The sequence below is a fragment of the Crinia signifera genome, chromosome 12 (genome assembly GCF_055691185.1).
Source record: "Crinia signifera chromosome 12, ASM5569118v1, whole genome shotgun sequence".
NCBI classification, from domain to species: Eukaryota; Metazoa; Chordata; class Amphibia; order Anura; family Myobatrachidae; genus Crinia; species Crinia signifera.
The window spans coordinates 384,092-403,581 of record NC_139228.1 but is presented as its reverse complement, the minus strand read 5'-3'; the positions used below and the strand labels follow the sequence as shown (position 1 = coordinate 403,581).

The 19,490-nt window shown below is 48.6% G+C and overlaps 1 protein-coding gene across 2 annotated transcripts in view; it reads left to right on the top strand.

Annotated features, from left to right (window-relative positions):
• Nucleotides 1-19,003, top strand: part of ASPDH (aspartate dehydrogenase domain containing) — a 31,043-nt gene extending 12,040 nt beyond the window's left edge. For both annotated transcript variants that reach the window (XM_083167138.1, XM_083167139.1), the window contains exons 5-8: nucleotides 3,744-3,893; nucleotides 11,261-11,487; nucleotides 14,297-14,454; nucleotides 15,947-19,003. In XM_083167138.1, the coding sequence (XP_083023264.1) occupies nucleotides 3,744-3,893; nucleotides 11,261-11,487; nucleotides 14,297-14,454; nucleotides 15,947-15,984 (573 nt within the window). In that variant the 3' untranslated portion in view covers nucleotides 15,985-19,003. The remainder of the gene's footprint in view (nucleotides 1-3,743; nucleotides 3,894-11,260; nucleotides 11,488-14,296; nucleotides 14,455-15,946) is intronic.
• The last annotated feature ends 487 nt before the right edge of the window (nucleotides 19,004-19,490 follow it).

Genomic DNA, 19,490 nt, shown 5'->3' with positions numbered 1-19,490 from the left:
AGACGATTGCCTAAAAACCGGTACATTCGGTACACTCTGATTTAGCCGGTACAGACCGTAAAAAAACGGTACTGTACCGGCTAAATCGGTACAGTTGGAGGGTATGCAATCCACCCATATAACCACAGCGTAATGACTGCAATAGGTAAACATCCAAAGCTGTGTGTGCACCTTGGGGAGCATGTGACTCAGGTAACCAATAAGGATGCAGGGAATGGCAGTTAGCTGGGATATTAGGACAGGGAAGGGAGGAGTCTTCCCGCCCTCGCTCCCCTGTTGGCTTGCTGGTGGGTGGGTGTTAATCGCGTTGGCTGATAGGCGGGCAGGTTAATGGATTGAAGTCTTCATTAAGGGCCTTATTTTGGTTCATTCTTTCTGACAAAAACCTTCTTAGATGGGCAAAACCATGTGCACTGCAGGTGGGGCAGGTGTTACTTGTGCAGAGAGAATTAGATTTGAGTGGGGTTTTACTTCAAAGTGAGATCTATATTGCAGTGTAAAAATAAAGCAGTCAGTATTTTCCCTGCACAGAAACAAAATTACTCACCCAAATCTAATTCTCTCTGCACATGTTACATCTGCCCCCCTGCAGTGCACATGGTTTTGTCCATCTAAGAAGGATTTTGTCAGAAAGAATGAACCAAAATAAGGCCCTAAGTGATGATGCAGCGTATATAGTTTGTCACCTCTCATTGACATTAGGCCTTTGCTGGATCACCCGGTCGGGGGCAGCGACCCCACCTGGATGGGTGGGTAGTCAATGCATTAGGTGGAGTGCATACCGCTTGGTAGGCTTGATTACGTATGCTAGTTGTGGGGTGGAGCTTAGTTAAGTAGCCGTTCTTTCTGGGCCTCCATTAATTAATTATTAATTAATTAATTTAGCTTAAAGTGTTTACATAAATTCAGCTAACAATTTTTGCCAAAGTCTCCGAGTCTTTATGTCATACATGCGAGAGGTCACAGATCTGTTGCTAGGATGCTTATGCACATGCACGTGTCATGCTTGCCTACTTTATGGTCGGCCCTCCCCTCCGCAAGCAGCCCAGAGAGGAGACACTGACCTGCAGTCCTGGGGGTGGAGCAGGTGCTGACGTTATTGAGCCACGCCCCCACTGCAGCCAAATGCCATTATTTGCGGCAGTTCAGTGAGATGGCGAGACTAAAATGATGCAACATTATGCAAATTTGTGTCATTTTAGCCCCTCCCAAACTGACGCAAATGTGGGCTTTAAACTCACTTCTACTACTGCTACTAACACTTACTAACAGGGTTAATGTCTTTCCCACATGACAACTACAGCGGAAATCAATATTTGTGGATATTGGCTCTTATTCAGCTTCATGCACAGATTTACAAACATCACTATTTGGCTCCAGAACACGCATGTGGGCCCTCTGCAGTCTAACTGCAGTCTAAGGTCTGGCAGGGGGCAGCAACTCAGCATTTTGGATGGCAACAGAGCATTGCAGGGCCTGCTCACCTGTGCGGATGAGTCCTCTTACCTGGGCCTACTCACCCATCCGGATGAGTCCTCTCACCCGGGCCTACTCATCTCTGCGGATGAGTCCTCTCACCCGGTGTCAGCACCAGGGCTTGCTGTGTTCCTGGTTGTGACCGTGGCAGACCAGTGGAGGGCGCTGGGAACGGGAGGATGATGGTTTGATGTATGGTGAGGTCATACACTGGGATACTAGGAAACAGCTGGACCAGAGTGTTGGCGGAGACCAGGGACAGGGGCGCGGAGTCTTTCTCGCTGGTGGTTTTCACCAGGGGACCCCACAAGGGGCTTTGGGTTTATCTGCGCCCGGCGAGCAGGTCGAGGCCCCCTGCCCTGGTCCTCTGGTACTAGCTGGCTGGTACTGAGGATACAGGAAGGAAGCAGGACTGGATTTACTGAGAGTATTCAGATGACTTGAGCTGTTGGCCTGGGAGCCGAAGGTAAGTAAGTAAGCTGGGGATAAAAGTTGGTGGCCTTGAAGCCATTAGTGGTTGTCAATGGCTTGGAAGCTGGAGATAACTGGGGATGGCCCAGGAGCCGGTAGGAGTTGTCAATGGCCTGGAAGCTGGAGATAACCGTGGATGGCCTGGGAGCCGGTAGGAGTTGTTGACGACCTGGGAGCTGGAGATAACTGTGGATGTCCTGGGAGCCGGTAGGAGTTGTTGACGACCTGGGAGCCGGAGATAACTGTGGATGTCCTGGGAGTCTGTAGGAGTTGTCGATGGCCTGGGAGCTGGAGATAACTGTGGATGGCATGGGAGCCGGTAGAAGTTGTTGACGGACTGGGAGACGGAGATAACTGTGGATGGCCCAGAAACCGGTAGGAGTTGTCGATGGCCTGGGAGCTCGAGATAACTGTGCATGTCCTGGGAGCCGGAAGGAGTTGTTGACGGCCTGGGAGCCAGAGATAACTGTGGATGGCCTGGGAGCTGGTAGGAGTTGTCGACAGCCTAGGAGCCTGAGATAACTTATTGATGGGCTTGGAGCCAGAGATAACGGTTGATGGCCTGGGGACTGGTAGGGGTTGTAGATGGCATGGAAGCCGGAGATAACTGTGGATGGCCTGGGAGCCAGTAAGAGTTGTTGATGGCCTGGGAGCCGGAGATAACTGTTGATGGCCTGGGAACCGGTAGGGGTTACCGGAGATAACTTTTGAGGGCCTGGGAGCCGGTAAGAGTTGTTGACGACCTGGGAACCGGAGATAACTGTGGATGTCCTGGGAGCCAGTAGGAGTTGTCAACGGCCTGGGAGCCAGTAGGGGTTGTAGACGGCATGGGTGCCAGAGATAACTGTTGATTGTCTTGGAGCCGGTAGGAGTGTTGATGGGCTGTGAATGTCGACAGCCAGGAAGGGATGTAATAGTCTCTGGTGAAGCACAACTGCTGATGGTCGACTTGGAATGTTGAGAGTCAGGACACTGGTGGTAAAGGTCTCTGGAGAAGTATAGCAGCACTAACACAAAGGATAACAAGAGATTGGTCTGGGAGCCAATGTAGGTGACTATCAGGGAAGCTAGCAGGGATAGCTAGCCAGGACCAGCGGTGACCTCTGCTGGGGACACTCTACCGCAGGGATGAAATACTGGAGTGACTGGCAGTTGGAGGAATAGCCAGATAGCAGCAGCAAAAGCAGGGCACTGGAAATGGTATCACTGGAAGCACTGGGTAGCTAGGAGCCTGGGAACTCTCTGACTCAGGAGCAGGAACTCAAGGAACAGAGAGAGCAATTGTTCAAGGCAAGGAGGCTGGTCCAGAACCCTGACTATCCCCCTTGCCTGTCTCTGATTGGCTGCAAGCCACAGCATCAATCAAAACCAGGAAGTGCCTGGAATTACCTAGGTTTTGACACAGGTAATTTGCCTGCTCTCCCGTGTGGATAAGTCCTCTCACCTGGGCCTGCTCACCTGTGCGGAAGAGTCCTCTCAATAGGTCCTGCTCACCCATGCAGATGAGTCCTCTCACCCGGGCCTGCTCTCCTGGGCCTGCTCAACCATGCGGATGAGTCCTCTCACTAGGGCCTGCTCTTGCACATCGACCATATAAATAGAAATAGCCATGACTTAACTGAGTAGCTGATGTTGGCTGATGGATCATTGATGATGGAAGGCTGACCTAGCATTACCATATGTTGGCACTTTATCTGCGCCCTGGATGGTTGCCATGACAGCATTACTGTGACCGCTCACTAACATAGCTGCCTACTGTTACTTTGGTTCAGTGCTTATGTCCCTGTATGTTCCAGATCGGATCCCCCACGGCCCTGGCTGCTCAAGACACTGAAAGCAAACTAAGAGAGAGAGCAAACATTTCTGGACACACTTTGTATATTCCCAGTGGGGCCCTATGGGGTGCGGAAGACATTCAGAAAATGGCCGACAGAGGAACATTGAAAGTAAGAGTTTAAATGCAAAATCTGTGTGCGTCATATGTGTGTGTATTTATCTGTATCCATCTTATGTATCAAATGTCTCTGTGTGTGCGTCATATGTGTGTGTGTGTATTTATCTGTATCCATCTTATGTATCAAATGTCTCTGTGTGTGCGTCATATGTGTGTGTGTGTGTATTTATCTGTATCCATCTTATGTATCAAATGTCTGTGTGTGTGTCATATACTGTATGTGTGTATTTATCTGTATCCATCTTATGTATCAAATGTCTGTGTGCGACATATGTGTGTATTTATCTGTATCCATCTGATGTATCAAATGTCTCTGTGTGTGCGTCATATGTGTGTGTGTGTGTATTTATCTGTATCCATCTTATGTATCAAATGTCTGTGTGTGTGTGTGTCATATACTGTATGTGTGAATTTATCTGTATCCATCTTATGTTTCAAATGTCTGTGTGTTCGTCATATGTGTGTATTTATCTGTATCCATCTGATGTATCAAATGTTTGTGTGTGCGTCATATGTGTGTATTTATCTGTATCCATCTTATGTATCAAATGTCTGTGTGTGCGTCATATGTGTGTATTTATCTGTATCCATCTGATGTATCAAATGTTTGTGTGTGCATCAAACGTGCATTTATTTATCTGTATCCATCTCCTGGGTGACATTTAATAGGGTAATTTTTTTTTTTTGGTGATTTTCGGTAATTTTCCGAAAATCGCATATTTTATAGGGTGCGATTTGCGGTAAAAATGTGCACTTTTTGCAGCGAATTCGCACATTTTAAAGGTGCGATTTTTAGTAAAACTAAAAATCACATCCGATTTGTTAAAAGGTATACAAATCGTTGATATAATGGAATGCATTTTTTAGTAAAGGTTACTAAAAATCGCAAAACAAATAGACCAGGTTCTGACTGGCGAATTTGTCTGAAACATTCACACATCATTGTGATCTGTGCATAGTTCTGGTGTAATTTTTTTTTTTTAAACGGCATAGGGTCCCCCCTCCTGAGCATAACCAGCCCAAGGCTCATTGAGCCGGTCCTGGTTCCAAAAATACGGGGGACAAAAGGTCCCCCGGCCATACAATGAGCACCGTGGCTGGTCAGCCTTGGACGGGGTACCTGGGAGAGTGGGGACCCCCCCAATAAGGCACCTCCCCCAATAGGCACCTCCCCTGCGGAGCAGACATTACCCCATTCCTCCCCTGTGAGATTTGGGTACTTATGTAGTATCTGGGCTGCCGATTTTTTGATTGTATGCCTTAAGTTAAGGCATACAATCAGATGCGATGCGATATCGCATCGCATCGCATACGACCATGCGATGCGATGACCCGATTTTTCCATAGGATTCAATGTTAAAATGGACTGAGTCCATTTTAACATGGAATTCAATGGGAAAAAGGGGTCCTTTTCATACCCCTACTATCCAAGTGGGCATGGAGTTGGATATAAACCTGTGGCGAGCGTAGCGAGCCACCGAGCCCGAAGCGTGGCGAGCGAAGCGAGCCCCGCGAGGGGACGGTATTCTGTGTCCATCGCATGGTCGTATGCGATGCGATATCAAAAAATCGGCATATGTCACAGTGTATGGCCATATGATACATAGGACCCTCCCCTGCAGAGCAGACATTACCCCATTCCTCGCCTGTGAGACACGTCACAGTGTATGGCCACATGATACATAGGCACCTCCCCTGCGGAGCAGACATTACCCCATTCCTCCCCTGTGAGATTTGTCACAGTGTACGGCCATATGATACATAGGACCCTCCCCTGCGGAGGAGACATTACCCCATTTCCTCCTCTGTGAGATATGTCACAGTGTATGACCACATGATGCATAGGCACCTCCCCTGCGGAGGAGACATTACCCCATTCCTCCCCTGTGAGATATGTCACAGTGTATGGCCACATGATACATAGGACCCTCCCCTGTGGAGGAGACATTACCCCATTTCCTCCCGTGTGAGACATGTCACAGTGTACGACCACATGATACATAGGACCCTCCCCTGCGGAGGATACATTACCCCATTCCTCCCCTGTGAGATATGTCACAGTGTATGACCACATGATATATAGGACCCTCCCCTGCAGAGGAGACATTACCCCATTCTTCTCCTGTAAGACATTTCCCAGTGTACAGCCACTTGATACATAGGACCCTCCCCTGTGGAGGAGACATTACCCCATTCCTCCCATGTGAGACATGTCACAGTGTATGACCACATGATACATAGGACCCTCCCCTGCGGAGGATACATTACCCCATTCCTCCCCTGTAAGATATGTCACAGTGTACGGCCATATGATACATAGGACCATCCCCTGCAGAGCAGACATTACCCTATTCCTCCCCTGTGAGATGTGTCACAGTGTATGGCCACATGATACATAGGCACCTCCCCTGCGGAGGAGACATTACCCCATTCCTCTCCTGTGAGATATGTCACAGTGTATGGCCACATGATACATAGGACCCTCCCCTGCGGAGGAGACATTATCCCATTCCTCTCCTGTGAGATATGTCACAGTGTATGGCCACATGATACATAGGACCCTCCCCTGCGGAGGAGACATTACCCCATTCCTCCCCTGTGAGACATGTCACAGTGTATGACCACATGATGCACAGGCACCTCCCCTGCAGAGGAGACATTACCCCATTCCTCCCCTGTGAGATATGTCACAGTGTATGACTTCATGATACATAGGACCCTCCCCTGCGGAGGAGACATTATCCCATTCCTCCCCTGTAAGACATGTCACAGTGTATGACCACATGATACATAGGACCCTCCCCTGCAGAGCAGACATTACCCCATTCCTCCCCTGTGAGACATGTCAGTGTATGACCACATGATACATAGGACCCTCCCCTGCAGAGCAGACATTACCCCATTCCTCCCCTGTGAGATATGTCACAGTGTACGGCCACATGATACATAGGCACCTCCCCTGCGGAGGAGACATTACCCCATTCCTCCCCTGTGAGATATGTCACAGTGTACGGCCATATGATACATAGGACCCTCCCCTGCAGAGCAGACATTACCCCATTCCTCCCCTGTGAGATATGTCACAGTGTATGGCCACATGATACATAGGACCCTCCCCTGTGGAGGAGACATTACCCCATTTCCTCCCCTGTGAGACATGTCACAGTGTACGACCACATGATACATAGGACCCTCCCTTGCGGAGGATACATTACCCCATTCCTCCCCTGTGAGATATGTCACAGTGTATGACCACATGATATATAGGACCCTCCCCTGCAGAGGAGACATTACCCCATTCCTCTCCTGTAAGACATTTCCCAGTGTACAGCCACTTGATACATAGGACCCTCCCCTGTGGAGGAGACATTACCCCATTCCTCCCATGTGAGACATGTCACAGTGTATGACCACATGATACATAGGACCCTCCCCTGCGGAGGATACATTACCCCATTCCTCCCCTGTGAGATATGTCACAGTGTATGGCCATATGATACATAGGACCCTCCCCTGCAGAGCAGACATTACCCCATTCCTCCCCTGTGAGATATGTCACAGTGTATGGCCACATGATACATAGGCACCTCCCCTGCGGAGGAGACATTACCCCATTCCTCGCCTGTGAGATATGTCACAGTGTACGGCCATATGATACATAGGCACCTCCCCTGTGGAGGAGACAATACCCCATTCCTCCCATGTGAGACATGTCACAGTGTATGACCACATGATACATAGGACCCTCCCCTGCGGAGGAGACATTACCCCATTCCTCCCCTGTGAGATATGTCACAGTGTACGGCCACATGATACATAGGAACCTCCCCTGCGGAGGATACATTACCCCATTCCTCTCCTGTGAGATAGATCACAGTGTATGGCCACATGATACATAGCACCTCCCCTGTGGAGGAGACATTACCCCATTCCTCCCATGTGAGACATGTCACAGTGTACGGCCACATGATACATAGGACCCTCCCCTGCGGAGGATACATTACCCCATTCCTCTCCTGTGAGATATGTCACAGTGTACGGCCACATGATACATAGGAACCTCCCCTGCGGAGGATACATTACCCCATTCCTCTCCTGTGAGATATGTCACAGTGTATGACCACATGATACATAGGAAAAAAGAAATATGGAGCAGCGCTGTACTGAATAATAGAAAATTATTTTATTTTAAAATATAAAATATAACAATAATATGGCCAACAATAGACAAACAGGACTCACAACATATAATTGGTTAGTCCATTCCCATCCCTTAGGACCGGTTAGTGGTTAATAGCATGCATGAATAGTAATTAGTAGTAGGAATACTCAAGTACCAGTCCTATCACTTGCTGTGCACATACAAGATTTTTAAAGGCTTTTTACTTATTCAAGCTTGTGAGCAGTGATGGGGTTTAACAGGCTGTAGATACCGCGATGTTCTCCGACCGATGTTATTCTCCAATTAGGCGGTCATATCTGAGAATTGATCGTTGGTGGTGTCTAGTGGTAGCCACACAGGTCCCCCTTCGTTCCTCTACGCGTTTCTCCGCCTCACGATGCTTGTCAGCGGCTTCCTCAGGAGTGGTTTGAATTCCGTCCATCACTTCCGCCTTTTATTGTAGTTTTGGGCCGACTGCGCATGCTCCCGCTATGCGCGTCAAGCCTCTTTCTCAGACCTTCTCTTACGCCGGGAGTATTTCCGGCTCAGCGTAGCTGGTCTCAGCGGCGTTAGCGCGTCAAGCCTCGGTTTGAGCTGCCTAACACGTCACGTCTCGGACACAGCGAGTGGATATCATTGGAATCTTGTTGTTAAGGCAACTTAGATGTTTATAGCGCTGATACTGACAGATCTCCTTCTCTATATAACGGAGGGAGATAGACAAAGTTCATTGTATTTATTTGGACGGGTTTACCAGTGGTGGTCGGCTTCCAATGGGGATTTTGACATATAACACTTAACATGTAACATATAGCATATATAAAATTACACTTAGAATTAATAATTAATAACGTTACTTATAATAGAGCGAGATATGTATTCATATATATATATATAGAAATACTTACATTAATTACATCGCCTATTAGATCGTTGCCAGTGTCCATTATATACCTTGCTGTCTTTCTCGTCTTTGGGTCTGGGGGGAGGGGGGTGGGGGCTGTTGTATGCCAGAGGGAAGGGTGATATGTGGGGGGAGGGTGGGTATTAGGCTCTCTATATGGTATTGCATTTAATTTGATATGGGCTTATTTCTGCTCCCCCCTTTTCTCTTTGGAAAGGGTAGAGGTCCCTGCTTGTGCATTATTTATAAGTATTATTTATTGTATTGTATTGGTGGTACTATTACGATTGACACCACCCCGCAGGGCCAGCTATATACCTTTTGGTCCCTATAAGTGTATGATAACTATGATTTTTTGTGCATTATAGCAATTATGGTTTTGCTAAAAACTTCTCTCCAACCTGAAAAATGAAATGTTCCTTTTTAAAATATTTTATATGTATTTATATGTTTTTCTGTTTTATCTTGATTTAATTTCTTTATTTTTTTATTTTTTATACATGTATATTTCTTTTGATTGAAAAGAACTTACATATTCAGTGTCATTTGCGGATAATGATCCATAGATGAAGTATTTCTATATATATGAATACATATCTCGCTCTATTATAAGTAACGTTATTAATTATTAATTCTAAGTGTAATTTTATATATGCTATATGTTACATGTTAAGTGTTATATGTCAAAATCCCCATTGGAAGCCGACCACCACTGGTAAACCCGTCCAAATAAATACAATGAACTTTGTCTATCTCCCTCCGCTATATAGAGAAGGAGATCTGTCAGTATCAGCGCTATAAACATCTAAGTTGCCTTGACAACAAGATTCCAATGATATCCACTCGCTGTGTCCGAGACGTGACGTGTTAGGCAGCTCAAACCGAGGCTTGACGCGCTAACGCCGCTGAGACCAGCTACGCTGAGCCGGAAATACTCCCGGCATAAGAGAAGGTCTGAGAAAGAGGCTTGATGCGCATAGCGGGAGCATGCGCAGTCGGCCCAAAACTACAATAAAAGGCGGAAGTGATGGACGGAATTCAAACCACTCCTGAGGAAGCCGCTGACAAGCATCGTGAGGCGGAGAAACGCGTAGAGGAACGAAGGGGGACCTGTGTGGCTACCACTAGACACCACCAACGATCAATTCTCAGATATGACCGCCTAATTGGAGAATAACATCGGTCGGAGAACATCGCGGTATCTACAGCCTGTTAAACCCCATCACTGCTCACAAGCTTGAATAAGTATAAAGCCTTTAAACATCTTGTATGTGCACAGCAAGTGATAGGACTGGTACTTGAGTATTCCTACTACTAATTACTATTCATGCATGCTACTAGCCACTAACCGGTCCTAAGGGATGAGAATGGACTAACCAATTATATGTTGTGAGTCCTGTTTGTCTATTGTTGGCCATATTATTGTTATATTTTATATTTTTATATTTTATAGGACCCTCCCCTGCGGAGGAGACATTACCCCATTCCTCTCCTGTGAGATATGTCACAGTGTATGGCCACATGATACATAGGAACCTCCCCTGCAGAGGAGACATTACCCCATTCCTCCCCTGTGAGATATGTCACAGTGTACGGCCACATGATACATAGGCACCTCCCCTGCGGAGGAGACATTACCCCATTCCTCCCCTGTGAGATATGTCACAGTGTACGGCCATATGATACATAGGACCCTCCCCTGCGGAGGAGACATTACCCCATTCCTCCCCTGTGAGATATGTCACAGTGTACAGCCACATGATACATAGGCACCTCCCCTGCGGAGGAGACATTACCCCATTCCTCCCCTGTGAGATATGTCACAGTGTACGGCCATATGATACATAGGACCCTCCCCTGCAGAGCAGACATTACCCCATTCCTCCCCTGTGAGATATGTCACAGTGTACGGCCATATGATACATAGGCACCTCCCCTGCGGAGAAGACATTACCCCATTCCTCCCCTGTGAGATATGTCACAGTGTACGGCCATATGATACATAGGACCCTCCCCTGCAGAGCAGACATTACCCCATTCCTCCCCTGTGAGATATGTCACAGTGTACGGCCATATGATACATAGGACCCTCCCCTGCAGAGCAGACATTACCCCATTCCTCCCCTGTGAGAAATGTCACAGTGTACGGCCATATGATACATAGGACCCTCCCCTGTGGAGGAGACATTACTCCATTCCTCCCATGTGAGACATGTCACCTAGATATATACACCCCTCCCTCATGTACAGATAACAATGTCTGAGAAATAAGGAGGTTTTGGGTTTTCCCTAGGGCCTAAGAATCACCATGACGAAGCATCCAGACAGTTTCAAACTTGAAGGAAAGCTGGCGGAGAAGATTGTAGAAGCAGATGATGGACGAACCATCCTCTACGAGGGTCCTGTGCGTAACCTCTGCCCAATGGCACCGAACAACGTCAATACAATGGCTGCTGCCTGCATGGCCGCACACACACTGGGGTTTGACAATGTGATTGGAGTATTAATAGCTGATCCCAGGTAAGAAACATACAAAATGTACCATACAGGAATCCACTGAAAGATCTACTGAAGCACATGCGTGTAGCCAGCGTTTGACATGATGGGGAACAAACATTACAACAAGAGTCTATTAGACCCCCCTTCCCCAGACCCAAACACCTGCCATGTATCCTGTGTACTACCCCCCCCCCCCACTGTGTACATGTGTTGTGCTCCCCCCACTGTGTACCTGTGTTGTGCTCCCCCCACTGTGTATCTGTGTTGTGCCCCCCCACTCTGTGTATCCTGTTTTGTGCCCCCCCCACTCTGTGTATCCTGTGTCATGTCCCTCCCTACTGTGTATCCTGTTTTGTGCCCCCCCTCCTGCTGTGTATCCTGTGTCCTGCCCCCCCCCCCTGTGTGTATCCCGTGTCATGCTCCCCAAACTCTGTGTATCCTGTGTCATGTCCCTCCCCACTATGTATCCTGTGTTGTGCCCCCCCCCTCCTGCTGTGTATCCCGTGTCGTGCTACCCCCACTGTGTATCCTGTGTCATGCTCCCCCCACTCTGTGTATCCTGTGTCATGTCCCTCCCTACTGTGTATCCTGTGTTGTGCCCCCCCTCCTGCTGTGTATCCTGTGTCCTGCCACCCCACTGTGTATCCTGTGTCATGCTCCCCCCACTCTGTGTATCCTGTGTCCTGCCCCCCGCTGTGTATCCTGTGTTGTGCCCCCTCCTGCTGTGCATCCTGTGTCCTGCCCCCCGCTATGTATCCTGTGTTGTGCTCCCCCGACTGTGTATCCTGTGTCGTGCTCCTCCCACTGCGTATCCTGTGTCCTGCCCCCAATGTGTATCCTGTGTTGTGCCCCCCTCCTGCTGTGTATCCTGTGTCCTGCCCCCAATGTGTATCCTGTGTTGTGCCCCCCCCTCCTGCTGTGTATCCTGTGTCCTGCCCCCGCTGTGTATCCTGTGTTGTGCTACCCCCACTGTGTATCCTGTGTCGTGCTATCCCCACTGTGTATCCTGTGTCATGCTCCGCACATTGTGTATCCTGTGTCGTGCTCCTCCCACTGCGTATCCTGTGTCCTGCCCCCCCTCGATGTGTATCCTGTGTTGTGCCCCCCTCCTGCTGTGTATCCTGTGTCGTGGAACAGTAAGGGCAGTGCCCGGGGGACCATAAGGACAGTGTGAGGGTTACAGTAAGGACAATGCCAGGGGGCAGTAAGGACAGTGCCGGGGGGGGGGGGGGATGGTAAGGACAGAGTCTGGGGGGGGAAGGGACACTGTAAGGATAGTGCCGGGAGGGGGGTGGGGGGGGTGGGGGGAGTGAGGACAGTGCCGGGGAGACAGTATGGACAATGAAGGGGAGACGGTAAAGACAGGGGGGGGGGGGGGGGCAGTAAGGTCAATGTCGGGAGGGGGGGCCGTAAGGACAGTGCCGGGAAGGGGGGGGGGGGGTTTGAGTACAGTGCCATGGAGATGGGAAGGACAGTGCCAGGGGTGCACGTGGTGATGAGAGTGCTAGTGGGATGGTAAGGACATTGCCATAGGATGGTAATAGTGCCAGGTGGACAGTAAGGACAGTGCAAGGGGGACAATAAGGTCAGAGCCAGAGGACCATGAGGACAGTACCAGGGGGACAATAATGACAGTGGCAGAGGACATAAGTACAGTGCGAGGGGTAAACACAGTGCCGCGGGGACGATAAGGACAGAGGCAGGGGCAAGGTAAGGACAGGGCCAGGAACCTTACCATTGTTATTCACGTGTACTGTATGTTGGAGGTGTTCCCTGACCTGGACCCCGAAGGGTTTTAGATCAACATCATGCTTCCCTTCTTTCCCTGATGATGGGGAGACACCGAATGTGACCCTCATAGATGCCCATGATCTCTCAGGCAATGTCGGCCACTGAATAACTTCACTGTGGTCTTAAAATTACGGCATGGCATAGCTGGGGCACCACACCGGGTGCTTATAAGTGGGCGAGTATGTGCAGAATCTGCAGACATAAGTAATGAATACAATGTATTAACCCTTTAAGTGACAACATCGCTGTGAGCGATGTGCACAATACCCGCTATAAATACAGCATTGCTCACATTGGTTATATAAATCCAAATAAACATTGTTGTTCACAACGGTTTTCCTATATACAGGTCACATTACCGTTCATTATGATGAATATAAATGTTTGCTTGGCAATTTTCACACCTATTTTGACAAACTTACTTGGCACTTATAGGGTTAAGTTACCGATATAGAGCTGGAAACAATGATAAAGAACCTCGCACCGGCCTTAATACATCCCACGGGCCGTCATACCACCCACGGGCCGTCATACCACCCACCGGCCGTCATACCACCCACCAGCCGTCATACCACCCACCAGCCGTCATACTTCCCACGGGCCGTCATACCGCCCACTCGCCATCATACCACCCACCGGCCGTCATACCGCCCACCGGCCGTCATACCACCCACCCGCCGTCATACCACCCACCCGCCGTCATACCACCCACCCGCCATCATACCACCCACCCGCCGTCATACCACCCACCGGCCGTCATACCACCCACCCGCCGTCATACCACCCACCGGCCGTCATACCACCCACCCGCCGTCATACCACCCACCGGCCGTCATACCACCCACCTGCCGTCATACCACCCACCCGCCGTCATACCACCCACCTGCTGTCATACCACCCACTCGCCATCATACCACCCACCCGCCGTACCTTGCACATGCAGTAGTTACATTTCATAGTTCTGCCGTCAGTGATTACTGTCCTGTAAATCAGCATTAGACAGGAATTCGTGTAGAATGATTCCGTGTGTCCTCTGCAGCATCCCAAACTGGCATCTGGTAGAGACGGTGGTGACTGGAGCAGCGCATGAGGGAAGTGCTGGAGAGTTCAGCGTCACCACAACAAGATGTAATCCGGCACAGTGTGGCCATGTGACTGGCAGTGCCACCTTCATGTCATTCTGGAGCAGCATACTAGGTGAGAGCCGCTTCTCAGACTTCCCTCCATTCATTATGGTATCGCTGGGCCTCAGGCAGAATAATTGCAAATCCACCAAACCCCACCCGGTAAATGTCCGCCTAACCGTACCCCCCCCTCGCAGCGCGGGTTCATCCGCACACGCTGTGAATGGATTTTTAGAATACCTTGATGATGGTGCCGTCAGACCGGGTACACTGGCAGCCATACTGTGAGGGAGATGCTGCACCTAGAGTGGGGCCTGTGTGGGGGACGATGGTGCCGTCAGACCGGGTACACTGGTGGCCATACTGTGAGGGAGATGCTGCACCTAGCATGGGGCCTGTGTGGGGGACGAGGGTGCCGTCAGACCGGGTACACTGGCAGCCATACTGTGAGGGAGATGCTGCACCTAGTGTGGGGCCTGTGTGGGGGACGATGGTGCCGTCAGACCGGGTACACTGGCGGCCATACTGTGAGGGAGATGCTGCACCTAGAGTGGGGCCTGTGTGGGGGACGATGGTGCCGTCAGACCGGGTACACTGGTGGCCATACTGTGAGGGAGATGCTGCACCTAGCATGGGGCCTGTGTGGGGGACAAGGGTGCCGTCAGACCGGGTACACTGGCAGCCATACTGTGAGGGAGATGCTGCACCTAGTGTGGGGCCTGTGCTGGGGACGATGGTGCCGTCAGACCAGGTACACTGGCGGCCATACTGTGAGGGAGATGCTGCACCTAGCATGGGGCCTGTGTGGGGGACGTTGGTGCCGTCAGACCGGGTACACTGGCAGCCATACTGTGAGGGAGATGCTGCACCTAGAGTGGGGCCTGTGTGGGGGACGATGGTGCCGTCAGACCGGGTACACTGGTGGCCATACTGTGAGGGAAATGCTGCACCTAGTGTGGGGGACGAGGGTGCCGTCAGACAGGGTACACTGGCAGCCATACTGTGAGGGAGATGCTGCACCTAGTGTGGGGCCTGTGCGGGGGACGATGGTGCCATCAGACCGGGTACACTGGTGGCCATACTGTGAGGGAAATGCCCTTACACATCATGCTAAACACCTCAGTGCCCCTTACACAGCACCCAGAGACTAGTAGTCCTCACAGCGCAGTCCGCTGCCAAGTTGAAGAGATGAGACCGCTCACCCCCACTCGCCCTGTGAGGGAAATTTACTAAGAATACAAATGCAAAAATTTGTATTCTTATTCCAAATACAAAAGCATGCGACTGTCATCGCCATCGTATGTCATTTATAAATTCACATTCCGGAGGGAAATTTACAAAGCAGTCGTATTTTCTGATGGTGTATGTATTCCTAATTTTAAATACTAATTCATATCGGCAGCCTGCACAGATCAGTCAGATCCATGCAGGCTGGTTTTAAAAAATCAGGGAACAATTAAAAAATCTACAATTTAAACTCCGCACCAGGTTATTGTTTCTGTGAATGGTTAATATCACTATTTTATGTCATTTACACTGATCCTAAATACGCTTCTCTTCTATAGCTTGCAAAGGCCATGGAGGACGTGTGTATATCTGCTGAGTGCTGGGAGACGGAATGGCAGGAGAACATCTCTATACATGGGAGAAATGTAGTGGTGGAAATACACAGAATGGACTATGATTAAATAGTACCGCTGGTCTAGGAACATATACTGTACATACGTGTGTGTGTGTGCAGCCATCACATCGCAGCCACCGCCTAATAATGTGTAGGTCCTTACAGGACATAAAGGACTTAGCAGCAAGTGCCAAGATGCGGCCTCCATGGTTCAAACATCCCACAGATGCTCCAACGGATTGAGATCTGGGGCATGTGGGGGTGAAGACCAGGGGTGTTTTTGTTAGGCAGCAATGGTCATATAAGTGTCACAACCACATAAATACCCGGACATTCCCCAGAGTATCACACCTCCTTCTTCCCATAGTGCATCCTGGTGCCGTCTCATTTACAGGTCAATAATACACACGCAAAAGGCATCCACATGATGTCAAAGAAATCATGAATCAGACCATGCCACCTCCTCCATGGCTCCATGTGTCCATTGGGGGCAGTGGTGTAACTAGAAAACTTGCTCCCTCTGCTAAAAAAGTTTTCCGTGCTCCTTCCTCAACAAACAAAACACACCATAATGCCTGTTACACATGATACCACACCGAAAGGCCTGTTACACATGATACCACACACCATAATGCCTGTTACAGATGATACCACACACCATAATGCCCGTTACAGATGATACCACACACCATAATGCCCGTTACAGATGATACCACACCGAAAGGCCTGTTACACATGATACCACACCGAAAGGCCTGTTACACATGATACCACACACCATAATGCCTGTTACAGATGATACCACACCGAAAGGCCTGTTACACATGATACCACACCGAAAGGCCTGTTACACATGATACCACACCGAAAGGCCTGTTACACATGATACCACACACCATAATGCCTGTTACAGATGATACCACACACCATGATGCCTGTTACAGATGATACCACACACCATAATGCCCGTTACACATGATACCACACACCGAAAGGCCCGTTACAGATGATTCCACACACCAAAAGGCCCGTTACACATGATACCACACACCGAAAGGCCCGTTACACATGATTCCACACACAGAAAGGCACGTTACAGATGATACCACACACCAAAAGGCCCGTTACACATGATTCCACACACCAAAGTGCTTGTTACACATGATACCACACACCGAAAGGCCCGTTACACATGATTCCACACCGAAAGGCCTGTTACACATGATACCACACACCAAAAGGCCCGTTACACATGATTCCACACACCAAAGTGCTCGTTACACATGATGCCACACACCATAATGTCCATTATACATGATATCACACACCATAATGCCTGTTACACATAATAACACACCAAAATGCCTGATACACATGATACCACATACCATAATGCCCATTACATATACCACGCACAATGTAATGCACATTACACATGATTCCACACACCAAAATGCCCGTTACACATGATACCACACACCAAAATGCCTGTTACACATGATACCACACACCAAAATGCCTGTTACACATGATTCCACACACCAAAATGCCTGTTACACATGATAACACACAAAAATGCCTGATACACATGATACCACACACCAAAATGCCTGTTACACATGATACCACATACCATAATGCACATTACACGATACCACACACATTGTAATGCCCATTACACATGATTCCACACACCAAAATGCTCGTTACACATGATACCACATACCATAATGCCCATTATACATGATACCACACACCGAAATGCCTGTTCACATGATACCACACACCAAAATGCCTGATACACATGATACCACATACCATAATGCCCATTACATATACCACACACAATGTAATGCACATTACACATGATTCCACACACCAAAATGCCCGTTACACATGATACCACACACCAAAATGCCTGTTACACATGATAACACACCAAAATGCCCGTTACACATGATTCCACACACCAAAAGGCCCGTTACACATGATTCCACACACCAAAAGGCCAGTTACACATGATACCACACACCGAAAGGCCCGTTACACATGATTCCACACACCATAATGCCTGTTACACATGATACCACACACCGAAAGGCCCGTTACACATGATTCCACACACCAAAGTGCTCGTTACACATGATGCCACACACCATAATGTCCATTATACATGATATCACACACCGAAATGCCTGTTACACATAATAATACACCAAAATGCCTGATACACATGATACCACATACCATAATGCCCATTACATATACCACACACAATGTAATGCACATTACACATGATTCCACACACCAAAATGCCCGTTACACATGATACCACACACCAAAATGCCTGTTACACATGATAACACACCAAAATGCCTGATACACATGATACCACACACATTGTAATGCCCATTACACGATTACACACACCAAAAGGCCCGTTACACATGATACCACACACCGAAATGCCTGTTCACATGATACCACACACCAAAATGCCTGATACACATGATACCACATACCATAATGCCCATTACATATGATACCACACACATTGTAATGCCCATTACACATGATTCTACACACCAAAATGCCCTTTACACATGATACCACAAACCATAATGCCCGTTACAATGATTCCACACACAGAAATGCCCATTACACATGATACCACACACATGCATTGTAATGCCCGTTACACATGATACCACACACACATCATAATGCCCATTACACATGATACCACACACACACACACATCATAATTAGAGATGGGCACTGGGGCCAAAGATTTGGATTCATCACCGGGATATGGATTTGGATTTGTTAAAGGATTTTTTTTCAAAAATGTTCAAAAAAATCACATAATTTTTTCCATTTTTTTGTCCCTAGAGTAATATTAACCTCAATAACATTAATTTTCAGTCATTTCCAGACAATTTGTATCACTTTACAGCTCACAATGTTGTTTTCATTAAATTAAGGCCAAGGTCTGCAGCAAGCTGGCTGGTTATTATATACTGGGCGACGGAGCCTCGGCACAAACAGATGGTAGTTTGTTACATATCAATGACTCCCAGCAGTGGGATTAATGAATGGTGATGTGAGATGGAATTGTCCCTGGGCCCGCCCACCAACCCTTAGCTTGTACAAAAAGGACAGGCACATTGTACACTAAGAAATGGGTTTTAGATAACATGCGCTCACTTCTATCTAATGTTTGAGGGGCTGCTGTGCCTGAGCTGTCCAAGCTCACATTGCTAATAGGTATAGGAAATAATGGCTTAGCGCTCACCTTGGAAAGGATAGATATGAAGCTGTAATACAGTATGTGCAACAATATTTTATTGATGCTAAATAAGTGCTGTACACAAATATGCAAAAGTCTGCATGTATGGTCGGGGGAATGGGGGGTGGGAGAATGGGTGGTGGTGGGGCGGGGGAAAACACAGTCTCGGATTGCGGGGAGCTGGCGTCCCAGTCACCCG